This window comes from Gossypium hirsutum, chromosome A01 (genome assembly GCF_007990345.1).
Source record: "Gossypium hirsutum isolate 1008001.06 chromosome A01, Gossypium_hirsutum_v2.1, whole genome shotgun sequence".
Classification (NCBI taxonomy): Eukaryota; Viridiplantae; Streptophyta; class Magnoliopsida; order Malvales; family Malvaceae; genus Gossypium; species Gossypium hirsutum.
The window spans coordinates 7,477,725-7,494,091 of record NC_053424.1 but is presented as its reverse complement, the minus strand read 5'-3'; the positions used below and the strand labels follow the sequence as shown (position 1 = coordinate 7,494,091).

At 30.6% G+C, this 16,367-nt stretch overlaps 1 protein-coding gene across 1 annotated transcript; it reads right to left on the bottom strand.

Annotated features, from left to right (window-relative positions):
- Nucleotides 1-9,883: 9,883 nt before the first annotated feature.
- On the bottom strand, nucleotides 9,884-12,565 carry LOC121204753 (protein CUP-SHAPED COTYLEDON 2). The gene is made up of 3 exons (XM_041075250.1): nucleotides 12,008-12,565; nucleotides 11,595-11,878; nucleotides 9,884-10,791 (listed from the first exon to the last, which is right to left on the bottom strand). The coding sequence occupies exons 1-3, from the start codon at nucleotides 12,186-12,188 to the stop codon at nucleotides 10,177-10,179; spliced, it is 1,080 nt and encodes a 359-aa protein (XP_040931184.1). The 5' UTR covers nucleotides 12,189-12,565; the 3' UTR covers nucleotides 9,884-10,176.
- Nucleotides 12,566-16,367: the final 3,802 nt, after the last annotated feature.

Here is a 16,367-nt window from a genome sequence, read left to right as displayed (position 1 = left end):
TCATGCAAATAAAAATGTAATTGGGGGGGGGGAGAGGGGTTCTTTATGATGGTTGTTAGAGAGTAGGAGCATCTGAATTAGTTTTGAGAATTTATACTTAAGAGTAATTGTAGCTGTTGAAGATGAATTGGATAGTGAAAATAAAAAGTTACTTCGACTTTGAAGGGAGAATTGTGGGATAAATAAAGTCTTGAATTTTGATGGAAAAATGATTGGGTTTTCACATTGTAGTTGTCTTCTTCTAAGCATTATTGGCAGGAGTGGTATTGTGGTGAGATCGACGGTGAGGAGTGAGGGAAGGGAGCAGTGGTGGGGGTTGGACACAACAACGACAACAGTTAGAGGGGAAGAGAGAAAAAGGAGAAGAACAGACAAAATGAAAAAAAAAAGAATTTTGTTTTTATAGATGACATTATCAATGACTTATGTGGTTTGATTTATGATCATCCCAGGTTTATCGTTAAAATTAGACCGATTTCTGAAAAAATTGTAACGTTGAGTGTGTTAATCCTAAAAAAAAAAGGGGGTTAAGGGCTCAAACTCAAAAACCCATAACATTGAGGGTATTATCAACAGTTACGCCTTTAATATTTAATTTTCTTTTTCCAATTTAATGCTTAAAGTACTCTCATTTCTTAATTTAATATTTAAAATATGCTTATATTTTTAATTTATTTTTAAGTGACATTAAAAAAAATCAAATGTATATAAATATTAAAAAATTTAAATATATAAATTTAAAATATATATAACTAGAAAAACATATAAATTATTAAAATTAATATAAAAATGAAAATAAATTAGTTGAAATTAATAATATTATAAAATGTAAAAAAATTAAAATTATAAAATTCTGTAATTTTTTTTTAAAATTTTAAAATTTATTAAAAATATTAAAAAGTTGTAAAATCTATTTAAAAAACTTGAAAAAATTAAAAATTTGTTAAAATCATTAAAAATTTAAATGGTTAAAAATTGTAAAAAAATATTTAAAGAATATAAGAATTTTAAAATTTATTATAAATTTTACAATTTTTAAAGAAAAATAGAAATTGGAAGATACCAGAATAAAAAGAAATTATCAAATTATTATCCCAACATAACATAAAAAAAAAGGATTATGACATGAGTGATGTTTTTTTTAAGGAATGATAGAAGAGATGATTAACAAAAACATTAAAATAAATCCCATAAATAATCAGATCAACCTCAAAATAAAATTATTGCTTCCAAAATGATTATTTCATTTCAAGATAGATTATACTTGCTTACAAATAAATAATAAATAAATGTCAGCTCAAAACAATCATATTTTGATATTGCATCTGTCTAAAATTAGGAGTGAAACCAAAATTGTTGATAGAGAGGGTCGAGATATTTTTATAACTACTTCTAAAAATATATTTTTAAATTCAAGATAATCTTAAATCTAAGAAAAACAAAACAAGTTAAATGCCCAATTTAAATTAAATATTATAATTTATAAGCTTATTTTTTACCTAATTAATATTTAGATACCGGCTATACTTAGATATTGTAATTATTAGACATTATTTTTACCTAATTAATATTTAGATACTATTTTATACTAGTTTAACAAATTAAACTAAAAATGTTACTAAATTTATCATAAAAATTATAAATTCTATAAAATAAATCACATTAAAAAACCTTTGAAAATTTTTAGGGGTAAACATAATTTTTTTAACACTAATTATTATATCAAAATAAAAAAAATTTAAAACCTAAAGGAGCTTAAAGGAAATTTCACAAAAATTAGGGAGGCAGGACAGCTGTTAGCCCCTAAATTCGCCTTTACCTAAAATGATTAAAGTAATCACACAATTACTTAAAAAAATATTATTAATAATATATTTTTAACAAAAATAATAATATTTTTATGAAAAAATAAATGGTTGACTGATTAATAAAATAACTTTAGCTTTATCCAATAATGCATTTAGAATCAACAAGGAGAAAGGAAAGTTTTATATTTTAGATTTTTTATAATTTTATAATTTTTTATATGTTTAATTATTTCATGTATATATATATGAAGAGTTTAAATATGATTTTTATAAAGTATTATTAATTTTAACTATTTTTTCATTTTTTGTAATTTTTATTTTCATATTATATTTATAATTTATACGTATTTCTAGATTATATATAACTTTTTTTCTAAAATTTTATATATTTATTAATGTTAATATTCATTTGGTAAAAGAAAATACTTATTTTTAAAAAAACGACACGTGATGCCATGTGGTTGACCATAAATATTTTTTAAAGTATGTTAAAAATTAACTGAAAAATATGACGGAGAATATTTTAAATATTAAATTAAAGAAAAAAAAGTTATATACCAAAAAAAAAAAAAACAGTACATTTCAACTCTCAAATCGTAAATTAAGCCTTCTTCAAGCCTTCGCTTGAATGCTGATGTTGGGTTTCGTGAGACCAATGAGATCTAAGGGCTAGAAGTAGTTTCGGTGTATGATTGTGATATAGACACGTTGATGGACTAGGCTGATGGTTGGACCATAGATGCTGGGCTTCTACTTGGCAAGGTAGGGGTGTTGACTCACCAATTACGTGGTGAGACAAGGCCGGCAAGCAATCGTCTTTGACGAAATGAGACGAACATTTAATTTGTTGAGACAGGGCAGTTGTTTCTTACATTAAGAAAGACCCGAGGAAGGAAAATACTCCTAAATTATTCATTATGTCTTACGAAGTTTTTTTTTTCCAAATTATGTATTTTTTAATTAGGATAAAAATTATTAGTAAGGGTAAGAAGTTGATTAGATTGAGATTGACTTTTAAGTGAGAAATTTATTTTCTAAGTAGTTGATCAAGTTTACTTTAAGTAGGACTGAACTTGTTGAAGGTTGTTATCCTATCATATTTCAATTAGGATAAAAATTATACATAATCTATAAAGTAGGTTGCTATATCCCGCAACAGAGTGTACTTGGTGTTTTTTTATAAAATTTTAAAAGTTGGTTATTATGTATTATACCTTTTACTTTGCCATTCATTGAAGAGTTAATCTTGATTGTATTGTGAAATTTTGTGGAGAGATTTTGTGACAATTTAGGTTCGACTTTGGGGTTGCAATTATTCATCGTGAGAAGGTAGATTGGGCTTAAGTCAATAGTTGTACCAAATGAATTAGTAAATAAAATCATTCTCTGAACAATGTTACATATACGTAGGATTGGTGAATCCAAACTATATTAATAAAGTTCGTTTGCATGTTCTTTATTTGTTTCAATTTTTTATTACTACTCATAAGATTTGAGTCATATTCTCTGTTCTAACAAAAGATAAAACAAAATTGTTTGGAATAGTTGCAAATCAAGTTATCTCAATTGGTATGAAAGCTTAACTTCAAACATACTTTAAAAGGATCCTAACTATGGTTTGCAGTAATGCAATCCAAAAAGAAATGTCACTCTGTCTCATGTCCATCTTTGGTAATTGAAGTGCAAGATTGAAGTAGGGACAATGATGTTCCTTTCAATAGCTTAGAGAAAGTTTACTCATTAATGATGGATATCTGAAATCAATTGTGTCAATTAAATCAAGCCCTGGAGGATGAAAATGTTAGAATCAAAAGTGAACATTTAAATCTTGTGGAGACAATCAAGGAAAAAGATAATTTGATTATTGATCTTAATAAAGTTAAAAAGATGCTTAACAAAGGATAGGATGATTGCTAAAACGGATGCAACCTTAAAAAAAAGAGCAAGAGTTAAATGATGTAAAAAAATATGAAAACCAAATTGATGGTATCTCAATCGCTAGAAGATTTGAACCTAGTCGTCGTGAACTTGGTAAGAAATTTATATTGCCGAACATATTATATCTCATTGTCACAAGTTGATGAATGATCAAAGATGGAGAAAGACAATGAACGCTCAATCTAATGTTGAAACAATTGATCAAATAGTACCTAGATAGCAACATATATGTAATAAGGAGAAAGGAAAATTTGTATGTCATTATTGCGGGGTAGCTGGACACATTAGTCCTTATTGTTATAGAATGATGTGTGATTGGAAGAAATTCAAGACTATTGTAAAAATTGTTACAACAGTGAATGCAACAAGGAGATCACGAAAAAGGGTGATTTGAATGAGAAAAGATCAATTACGTTGTAGCTATGAAGACCAACAAGTCACTTATGCTTAAGTGAAACATAAGGCTGCAACTCATGAAAATTATATTGAAAAGATATCGAATATAAAACATACTCCATTTAAATTTCATGAAAAAAATTATTTTTATTCAACGAACAACAACCCTAATTTGTTGAATATATGGCACATTATCCCCTTGAAAAAAACTTGATGCAAACATACAAGAGGAGAATGAAGTAATGAGGAGCATAACAATGGTGTAAGTAATTATGCTATTGGTCTTTGGTTTCATTTTAAGATTTTTGCTTATACATTGGTTCAGTTATGGTTGATTTAAATTATCCTTGATTTGTGAAATTAAGGCTATATTTTTGGAGAGATATATCTTGATAAAACGATGTATTTATTATTTCGAGGAGAGTAGCGGTGTTCAATTAGATTTTTGTTATTTATTTGGCTAGAGTTATTTGAGACAAGGATGAGATCGATGAGAACAATGACTGTTTGGAAGATCAAACTGAAGCAAACATGGCTATGTTATAATAGAGATTGGAACAAACCATAACTGATATGGGGGAGAAGATGGCAACAACAAATGTTTATGTTAATACAGCTGTTGGTTGATGTCCTTGCTGGTTGGAAGTTGTGGTGAATTTATTTTGCTTGGTTTTGTTCTTAAACCTTGTTACTTTGTTGGATGTTTATGCACTTTGCTGAAATGATTTAAAGAATATCATATGGTGAGGAGGAGCCTATTTGACACTATTGCCATAAAGGGGAAAAGATTGACAGCATTTATACTTTGTGAGCTGTTTGATGTTGCTGATTACTAAATTGATTGGTGGTGGTGCTTAGCTAAGCAGGGTGATGATTTGATGACTCAAGGTATAGGGAGTTCCTAAGCATGATACTTGGTAATGCACTTTCTTAGGGGGAGTTATAATTTAGTTCCCTTATTTGTGTATTAATCATTTGCTTCATGGTTTTATCAAATGTTAAAAAAGAGGGAGATTGTTAGAAATTTTGACTGCTGTTTGTATTGTTTCATGTCTTGCTCGAACAACAATTAGAACAATGAATTTACTGTAGTCAAAGTATATATTGTTTTGTTGACAATTTTGACTTGTATAAAGATAATATTGGTTATTTATATTAAGCAGTGAATGGAGGATGTGTCAAACATATTTTTATGAACAATAAAACTAGATTTAAAAGAGTTTTAATTCTCTTTTATGTATTGGCATGGTTGAAGGAATTAAAAGAGTTCAACTTTGACTATAATTCTATTGCTTTCTTAAAGGGTAAGAATCTTATCGGGTTGAGATCATTTTCAAGTGGGAAACTTATCTGCTGAGTAGTTGATCATGTGTACTTTAAGTAGGATTGAACTTGTTAAAGGTGGTTGTCCTATCCTATTTCAAATTGGTTGTTATATCGCATAAAAGAGTATGCTTTTTATTGGTGTTTTTATTAAGATTTTGAGAGCTGGTTATTGTGTATTCAAATACTTTTTACTTAGTCATTATGATTGTATTGTAACGTTTTGCCCATGGTGAGAGGATATGTAGAACTTAAGCCAATAGTTGTACCGGATGAATTATTGGATAAAATTATTCTTTGAATAAAACTCCACTAATTATTTTTGTCTTATTCTCTATTTCAATAAAACCAAATAATTTTATTTGCTTTTTAAATCCTTAAAGAAAACTAATTTACACCTCAAATCTTGTTTAAATTTTTCTTAATTTTCTTTCTTCCTCTAACACATAATACTGATGGGGTGGGTTTTTTGGTCTCTAAGGGTTCATCAAATTTGGAGCCTGGCTATAATAAAATGATGTTAAAAACAGCTTAAAATAAGGCTTGGAACAGTATTGATGATATTCTCAGGAAAAGAAGTAATGGTTTTGTGTGGTACAAAAGCATTGTACTAATATTACAAGACACAATCATTTTCTTGGCAGTCAGCAAACATGATTAACCTGAATAGATGGGTGTCTCTCTCTTACATCCTTGTGCTCCTCAAAGGTCAAACCACAACCCCAATTCTTAGATAAGGCCTGGCTGAAGAATTAAAAAGTTGTCTGAGTGTTATAACCCACCAATATTCATTTACATCTATTTTAGCCCTTAATTGAAAAACATTTAATCATGCACCTACATTAGATTATTCTGATAATAATTAACTAAGGCTTGAATGATATTTTGTTAGAGAAGTTTTAAATACAAGTATATTCATAAATCAAGAGTAAACTCAAAATTACTAAAATCTCAATATTCCCATTAAGCTAAACTATATTATTTTCCGGGTTGCCTTAGAACTAGCTGGTTTCACTTACAAGAGTAAACTTTATTTGGTCCAAAAGCTTAAATATTAATTGTGGAGAAGAAAAACTCACTGCGAAACGAAAATACTGCTGCATATTGAAGAACACTGATACGAAAAGACACTGCCAATCATGCAAAATAAAGTTACACTTATTACAAACATAATTAAATACGTAAAAGCATCAAATTTTAAAATAAAGCCAAGACCTTTGAGACAAACTACAGATGGACACTTAATAATTTAGAATATTTTGTATAAAATTTTAAAACATCAATTCATTCCCTCTTAATATTTTCTAAGTTTAACACAATTAAATTTGTTTTCTTTTTTCTTTTTAATATTCCAACTCAAAACCTTATTTAAGAGGAGTGGAAGAAGTTAATAATAAATTTGCATGTTGCTTCCCTCTTACATAAACATCCAAATCCCAGCTTTTAATGGCTTTGACATGCGTTTGCTTGTTTTGTTTTCTAACCCTAAACCCCAAAACAAAAACAAGAAAGAAAGGGAGGGTCAGAGCAAGCAGAAGTGGGCGTATAAAAAGCCTACTGATTATCAATCATCCCCAAAGTTTTAGCACAAAATTGGAACGAGGGCGTGCTTTGCTGTTGTGATGCAGATTAAGTCAGTGATGGTGGGGGGCCTCTTTTCAAACAACTGGCTTCCCAAAATTTACCTAAAGCGTTAGTGTTTTGATTGCAATACCAATCATTTCACCATTCACGTGCTCAATTCCAACCTTAATATAACCAAAGATGCTGCTCAGTCTCTCAATCATAACCAAAGATTTTCCCTTCATGCTTTGTTTTTTTCCACCTGTCAAAACACAAGCTTGCTTTAATGTTGTTGTTTCTGCATGAAATTTTACTATTTCTATTATGCATTCATATCTCTGAAAATCATGTTGAAGAGTTTTTTCAGACAATCAAAGCTCACATCTTACATTTTTTGTCACATCTGTTTAGGATTACATGTAGCTTCAGAATATATGTAATGCAATTTTCTTTTTCTCCCTTTATTACTTATTTGACGATAAAAGTTGGAGAGAACTACAAAATCGAAAAGTTGAGAGAAGATTTGCCAATTCAATAACTCTTTCTGAAATATCTTTTAATTTTTAATATGCATTTAAGCAGTCCTTAGTGTAAATACTTTTCAAATAATAATTGAACAGTCGAATCGTGGCTAATAGCATCGTTTTATTTGTAATTTATTTTATTATATCTAATTTATTTTTTGTTAATCTACGAGAATACATGCATAGTATTGTAGACATAGATGTAGGAAATTGCATGCATGTATCACAATTCTTGGATGATAGGCTGTATCATGCAAAATAATAATAAATGAGAATGCATATATATATAAGTTTGTCACAACTTTTACATTCTTTGAAAGTGTATATATATAAGTTTAGATGCGAATTTATAATTTAAATTAATTTGTAACCATGCATCAATTAAAACACTTTTTTTATCATATATATTTTTATATATCGTTTGATATGTTGAAGGATATTAAATTTAATATAAACAAACTGCGATTATTATTGACTGATGGATATATTATATGTGATATACAGATGAAAAATGAAGTTGACATCGAAGATGAGCCATTGCTGATGAGGTGTAGGAAGGCAAATATACAGTGGGAGAGCGTAGTGGAGACCCAAGGGACATGGCCTCCTAAAATGGTAAATTTCTAATTTAGGTCTTTTATAATTTATAAAATTTTAAATTAATAATGGTAAAAATTAAATTTTGGCCTTCTCAAAATGATATAAATTTGATTTAATTCTTTAAAAATTATAAAAATATAAGCTATTGAAATGATGAAATTGTATTATTACTATCATAAAAATATATAATTTATTTCTACCCTCTCAAAAAAGTTTTCAGACTCCGCCACTACACATATGTTTTCGTTTAAGATGAAATTGTAGATTTTGAAAGTTCAAAAGTTTAAATTTAATCGTAAACTTTATTTTACTGCTCGTAATTTGAAAAGGTTAATTTCATCCTCGATTTATACTATTGAATTAAAAAATATATATTATTAAAAACAATGGTTTGGTTTAAGATGAAATCTCACATCTCATCCTTGAAAATTTTACTTTTTGTCCTGTGAGGGTTGCAGATTTCAACAAACATACTTAATGTTAATCTATTCCAATTTACTAATACACATGGCAATAAATTATTGGAGGAGGGTATATAGAGGATCACAAATAAGGGTATAGAATGCTTTGTAAATTAAAAAAATATCATTATTAAAAATAAAATGAATAATTATTTTAAAGGATATTTACTTCTATCCTAAAACTTTCTTCTAAATGAGTAATGCCAAATTTAGGGCAAAGCAAAAGTAGATTATTTGACTAATACAAGGGTTTATTAATATGATAAAAAAGAATAAATTAAATATTCTTAATTATCTTGTATTATTAATGAATTAGTAATCAATACTAGAATTTTCACAGCAAAGCAACAAACCACAACTTAAATTTATTTTATTAATTACCATAATAAAATGTTTTGTCTTTAATAATGGAAAAATACTACAAAAAAAAAGAAATATTGATGTAGATGCAAATATGTATAATCTTACATTGTTAATGCACTATTATGACTAAGAAGTGAAAAAAATAAATAATGGTGCAAGATAAGAAAAAGAAGTAGTTGGGACACCATTATTTTATGTAGCTCATAAAGTAAGCAAATGCCCATCTTAAATGGACCTTTACTTTCCCCTTCCAATATTATATGTTGACATGAAAGGGTACAATGTTAACAGAAGTGTAATAAATATGTCCCTTCCACAAATAGGGCAATGGTCCTTTCTGAGTCTCCATTACCCTAAACTCACCTCACAACTTTAGCTCCCATGTGATCAAACAAGCTCAATTTTGACAACTTGGAGAGAGTAGGAATCAAATTTTACTCTCTTTTTTACAAGGAATATGAATCAATATCAACTTTTTTTTAATTAGCAATCATAAAGAAAATATATTTATATAAAATTTTAAATTTATTTCACTATTTATTCATTTATTTATCATAAAAGGATCCATTTTCAATTTTTTTTTCCTTGCTCTACTTTCAATTACCCCACAAACTTAATTCAACGGCCCATTTATGAGCATTAGTTAGATAAAAGTCCTTTGCTTTTGAAACATTTAATGTAAGAAAGAAAAAAAAGAAAACCTTTTAAAAGGTTATTTATGGGATTCTTTGTGTTTGATGAAATAAGTCATTTTCTTAGAACCCGAAAAGAAACCAGAGATGAATCTTTTCCGGGAAAAGAAAATTAGATTTGGACGGGGAAAAGGGGAAAAAAGAGGAAGGGGTAAATTGACTGTTGTGATCTCATAGTTGAAACATACTTATCAGCAATGGATAAGTCACCATCATTTTAAGCAGCAAAACTAAGATTAATTAATGGTAATAATGCATTATCTTACAGACATGGAAGGGAAATCTTAGCTGACGTTAAATCACTAATCACCCGTCCTTTTCTAAGCCTAATCGTAATGACAACATAGTTGGATAATTTGAAGAAAAAGTTTAATAATAATAATAATAATAATAATAACACACATTAATGGCTGAAAAATATTCCTCGAGTTGTAGTTTGATCAGTAAGTCCACATGCAATCGAACTCGGATGGACCAATGGTTATCTTAGCACCCGCACCGGAACTGATCAGTAAGTCCACATGCAATCGAACTCGGATGGACCAATGGTTATCTTAGCACCCGCACCGGAACCGTTGTTACCTTCCTCGGATACAGCGCCGAAGTTCAATGGTGAACCACCGTGAAGTGGCGGTGCTGCTGCCATTGTCGGCTGAGAGAAAAAGAAAGGGAACTGCAAATTCTCCTGTAGAGACCTCAAGCTAGGGAATACTGAAACACCGGGATTTCGCGAATACCTTGAGATTGAATCAAAACCGTTGTTGATCATTTGGGGTGATGGTGGGGGCATTGCTAGGTCGAAACCCGGGTGGAAAAGAGGTGGGGTGGTTGTGGAAGTGGCAGCAGCGGAGGCAGCTGCAGCAGCAATGGTGGAGAAACAGGACACGTGCTCAGATTGTGTTTGGCTGTCGTAGGAGCAGCTGTCACGGTCGGTGAGGGAAACGGCAGTGGTGGTGGGATCAAGGAGAGGTGGAAGGGAGATGGAGGAAGGAGAGCTAGGTTCTTGGTAAAGAGCAATGGAGGCACTCATACGGCCAGTCTTCCTTGCTCCGCCACCATTGCTGCTGCTTGCACCATTGCCGGAACCACTCTTCTGAAAAACCCTGGATATAACCCATTCATCCTGCAATGATAAAAACTTGCATATTTTTAGCCAATGAAAGAAAAAACATTGCTTTTCCTGCAAGTAAATTGGGGTTAATGCAACAGTGAAACCATTGGAAAGATGCAAAGATTAGTGAGATTCAGTTAATTGCCAAAAGTCCAAATGGTAAAAAACACTTTTTAAGAGATTATATTTACAGTAAGATCTTTGCATTTTCAGTGTTAAACCTGAATAACAAGGCTGAAAAGCTTAAAGAGTAAATGCATAAAAAACAACAGTAATAGAACAATGCTTTGAACACAGATTATTGAGTTTCAGTTCACTGAACAAGTAAGAATCATTGCTTCAAACAGGCCATAAATATAATTACTGTAAAAAAAGAACATAACCCTTAGCTTTTCATCAGCAATAAAACGAGAAATGTGAATTTGGTTATTTCATTGGAATGAGTGCAAAGGAAAAAAATTTAATTGCTTTTATAGAACAATGATGCAGAAAAAATGTGGGTATTTAAATCCCAATGAAGACAAAGGTTTTTATATTTGACTGCAATGCAGTGTGCAAATGGTATTTAGATTTCCCAACATACCTTTTCCAGCTCCTTAAATGAAACAACAGCATACGGTAACATAATAAATGTAATAAAGTACTGTGTTATACGCATACACCATTGCTTGAGAGCAAATTTCAGCTCTCAGGAAGCAAAGATGAAGCAAAAACAGTACGTACACAGTTACCAGATGAACCAAAGATCGACCATGAAACAAGAAAGTAAAACACAGCATAAAGAAGCAATTAAGTGAGAGAGAGAAGGGGGAGACCTTTGAGCTTCTGGAGAGATAATGGTAAGCAAATTTTCCTTCAAGGCGATATTCATGCATGACCCAGTTGCTTTTTTCTCCTTTAGGAGCTCTACCTCTATAAAAAACAAGGGTTTTCTTCATCCCAACAAGTGCACTCGTCTTTGAGCTGTAAATCTCCCTATCTTTCCCGGTAGCTTTCCAATAACCAGCTTCAGTAGCTCGGTTAGTTCTCAACCCAGTTGGGTATTTCCTATCTCTTAAACTAAAAAAATACCACTCTTTTTCTCCCATCTTTGCTTTCTCTGCCATATTCCATGTCCAACGCATAAAAGAAAGAAAAGGAAGAGTTATAAACAGTATGATTACATTAACGAATTTTATGTGTAAAAAAAATGAAAAGGTAGTCTAGAAAAGTGTTAATGATTACATACCAGGAAGTTCCCAAGGCTCACACTTGTTAAGGTCAACTTCAGCTATAGCTCTACCAGTAAAGCTACTATCAAGAACTTTCTTCAACAGGTAGTAAGTAATGAGCTCTTCATCAGTAGGATGGAAACGAAAACCAGGAGGCAAATGTGTATCACCGTTGTCAAAATGATGGTAACTGTCCATTTTCAAAACACTTAAAAACCTGGTACCAAAAACAACTAAGAACCCTACACTTCAACACCAAAGCTAAAACATCATGAAATGAACAAAGGGAAAAAAGGGTTTTGAAGCTGAAGAGGAATGGGAAGAAAAGGAAGGGAGGAGGGGTTGTTTTATGGGGTATGACAATGGGGGGCGAGGGGAAAAAAGGGATTTGATGAATCGAGTGACAGAGGAAAGAGAGGCAACAGTAAATATTAATAATATAGAAGATTAGGGGGTGGGGGATAATTTGAAGCTGGGCAAATCTGTGTTGTTTCTCTGCAGTGCCCTGTTGCGAAATCTTTCTCTTTTCTTTCTAAGGAGAGAGATAGGGAGAGGGGGTATGGATTATGATGAGAGGGATAGAGAGTGGGGGGGTGATGTATGGGGGGATTAGAGTATGCGTGCGTGCGTGAGAAAGTGTGCAGGTATTCCCTGTCCTGTCAGTGTAAGAAAAAATGAAAGGAGAAAGTAAAATTTCTTTTTCTTTTCTTTTTTCTTTTTAAGAGACAAGAAAAGAAAAGGGTGAGAGATTGATTTTGAGAAAGTAATGTTATTTATATAATGTAAAAATGTAATGAATCGATAAAGCTGTTTCATATCTCTTCTTGTCAGAACAGTACAAAGATTAAAAATTATACACACATTGTAATTACACGCCACTCTTTCTCTTCGCTTCCCTTCCTCTTTTTCTTCTACTAATAAAAACTCAAATCCTTTATTCATTTTCTTAACTACAAAGTTGATAATTGATGGGAAAATTACACCCGTATACTTTATTTATTTAATTTAAAAAATTAACATTAAATTATGTTTGAAAATAGTTAACAATTGTTTTATGACTATTAATTAACTCCCTCAATTACATTTAAAATCTTTTAACTATTAATAAGTTTATACTTTGATCACTCAATTTAAAAAAATTTATAATTTTATCACTAAATTATTTAAAAGTATTAGGGTTTTGTAGACATCATTTACAATTGCATTCCAGTAATATCTTCAATGTTCTACCTGCCTTTTACCCTAGTTAAGAAATACATCAAACTAGAGTTTTCTCCTTTCTCTTTCAACTTTATGGTTTATTTTTTCTTATAATTGTCTAAAACCTTATCGGTTTACAAAAAGGCTTTCTGATCTCTATCCATCGTTGTTAGATGACCGTTTGACTCTAATATGTTCCTCTTCTTAGCGAATCTTTCTCATTGACCTTTTTCCATTAAGCCTTTGTCACCTGAAACTTTTTGACTAACTCTTAACTGATTCCAGTATGTTTAATTCTCCTTTTGTATTTCGATTCTCTTTTCTTTGATTTTATTACGCCCTTTTATTTCTAGAGGTCTTATTTGGGACTCATTGAACAAAAGATTTTCTTCCTTTTTTTGTTATTTTTTGTATTTTTGCTTGATTTGATTGTGGTTGTGGTGATATTTGATTATTAATTCGGGGTAAAAGTGTGTGAATAACTTGATTGTAGATCTTCTTGAGTTATGGTTTTGGTCAAAAGGTAAATGATAAGTCAATTAAGAATGAAAGGTTGTTAGTTGGTTGGGTTAGAGGTGAGGCATCAAGTTGACATTGGTTTTACTAGGGTTTGAGGCTTGAGTTATTGTTGATACTATTTGTATTACCGGGTCAGGGAATAATGGTGTAAAGGTTGAATGACCAAAGTGTAATGTTGTAAACTTACTAATAGTTCAGTGACCAACTTGTAACTTATTGAAATTGAGTGATCAAATTGTAAATTTACATATCTCCACATCTAACATCATTAGCAACTTAACAAGCTTGTGACCAACTTGAAACTTTCAAATAGTTTTGTGATAAATCTGTAACTTTTTGGAATTGAGTGACCATACCATAAACTACCTAATCATTGAATGAGCTTAGGTGTAGTTTATCCATAAACAATATATAACACTATGTTATGTATTACTCACAAATAAGGAAGCAATTTGACATTGTTAAGAACAAACCTATTTATAATATAAACACTTTGAGCTTTTCAACCAAGCTCTTGATGATTGCTTTAGTTTGCATAATTCTTTACCTAAATTGGACATAAGTTTTTAACTTTGACTATGTTGTTAATATTGGAAAATTTTCGGTTTGAAAATGGTTTTCTTGCATAGAAAAAAATTAAAAATTTAAAAATAGACCAAGTTTGTGATATTTATAGCAATAAACCTTAACCGAATTCGTACATAAGTTTTTGGCTTAGCGGACGTTTGTTGTTCCTGATTTTCAACCAAATGATCTTCTTTTCTATTCTCGTACCACGAACTGCTTCGAGTGTGAGCCTGAACCAGTTGAACCAAAACACAGAACTAGAAAAAGTTTTCTCTCTTATTAATAGAATCCGATAGAATTTTCATTTTAGAAAAATGTATGTAATAGTTGATAATAAATTCTCTCTATTTTTCAGCAGAATAACAATTTCTCAAAAGTTGTTTTAATAGCTCTATCGGTGCTATTTATTTATCAGAAGAGAAAGTAAAACCCTTATTGAGTTGTAGTGGTTTATTTAAAATAGAAAAACAACATTCTACTTAGAATAAAACTAGGGTGGACGGCACACCCTAGTATTCCTACTAGGGTTGCCACCCCCTTTCATGTCCATAAGGGGTTTTTGGGCCACTCTCACATCAGGTCCAATTACGAGTACTTCCTAAACTTTTTTGACCCAGTACCTTGTAATATGATTCAACCCGATTCAGTTTTTCTATTTCCCAAAATAAACTTTAATATTTATATATAAAACAATTCTCTCGTCCCTATTTATCCCAAGTAAAATTGTCACGATTTTGCCATTGGTAAGATTTCGAGAAAATATGTTCAATATTTCACAACTCAACATGTTTACTATGATTGAATGGTTTATTTTCATTTTCAGGCGTCAAAACAATCCAAAAGCATAAACTCATTCTTCCGATCATGTTTTAAGTAATTAACATAAGATTCCAAATGGATCATTTCCATTTTCATTTTCATTGCCATTTTTCAAAACCTACATTCATTTTCAAACGATTCCATTTATCCATTTCAAATGAAGAGAATGGTCTGCTATTTATAGGATTTTTTAAAGGGGCAAAATGGTAAATACACAATAACAAAAAATATATTTTTGAATTTTCTACAATTGAAAATATTCTAAAAATAATTAAAAACAAAGAAAAATAAAAAAAAATTATCCAAAATGGAACACACGAGGTATATGTTGTAGACATGTGTTAACACGAACATGGACACGAATCAGGCCAGGCGACGGCGAAACATGTGTGTTGGGCCTTTACCCCCAATTACTTAATGAAGGTAAGAGGCAAGGCTATATTTAAACCCTCTTAGAAGCCTTTTTTCAACTAATGTGAGATTACCCACTTTGCATTACCAACATTACCCCACAAATGCAAAAGAATTGGAATTTTTTTTAAATATGAGAAAAGGTAAAATGTGAGAATAACAATAACAAAATTAGCAGCTTAAGTACTAATATATTGTGGATTCAACTAGTACGTAGTGAAATGAGTGATTCTTTTCTTTAACAAGTGAATGAATCGTGAACTTATTAAGATAGGGGTTAACTCATGACATACGACTAATCTCAGATTTAATTGATGTTCCATGATAAATCAACAAATTTTAGCTAATAAACCTTAAGACATTGGTAAGTGCTCTAGAAAGACTTCGCAATGTCTTTCATAGAAGATAGCTAGTTCTTCACACTTACATAGGTGATTTCATCAAGTCTATCTTAATATAGACTACCCGAATCATGACGATGAAATCATTAAGAGCATTTATTAAGCTCATTCTTTCAAATTTAAATTGGGTGAATTCATCAAGTTCATCTCAATAGGACACCTTAAACTTGGCATATGAATTCATTAAGAGTATAAACTTCACCTTATGCACGTACATTGTTCAACATAGAAATAGGTAAAATGTACATTATGAGCTTTTCCATGGTTTTGTTTGATCACCTTGAACTTAGAAAACTAAATTGGATATCCACCATGAATTCCTCAACCACTAGACTCAAGACCCATCCTCCTCGACAAATCAAGAACCATTTTCCTACTTAACCCTTCAGTTAGGTTGTTTTTAGACCTTGCGTATTCCAAAGCAAGTACTCCATTCTTTATTAAATGTCTCACAAATTTA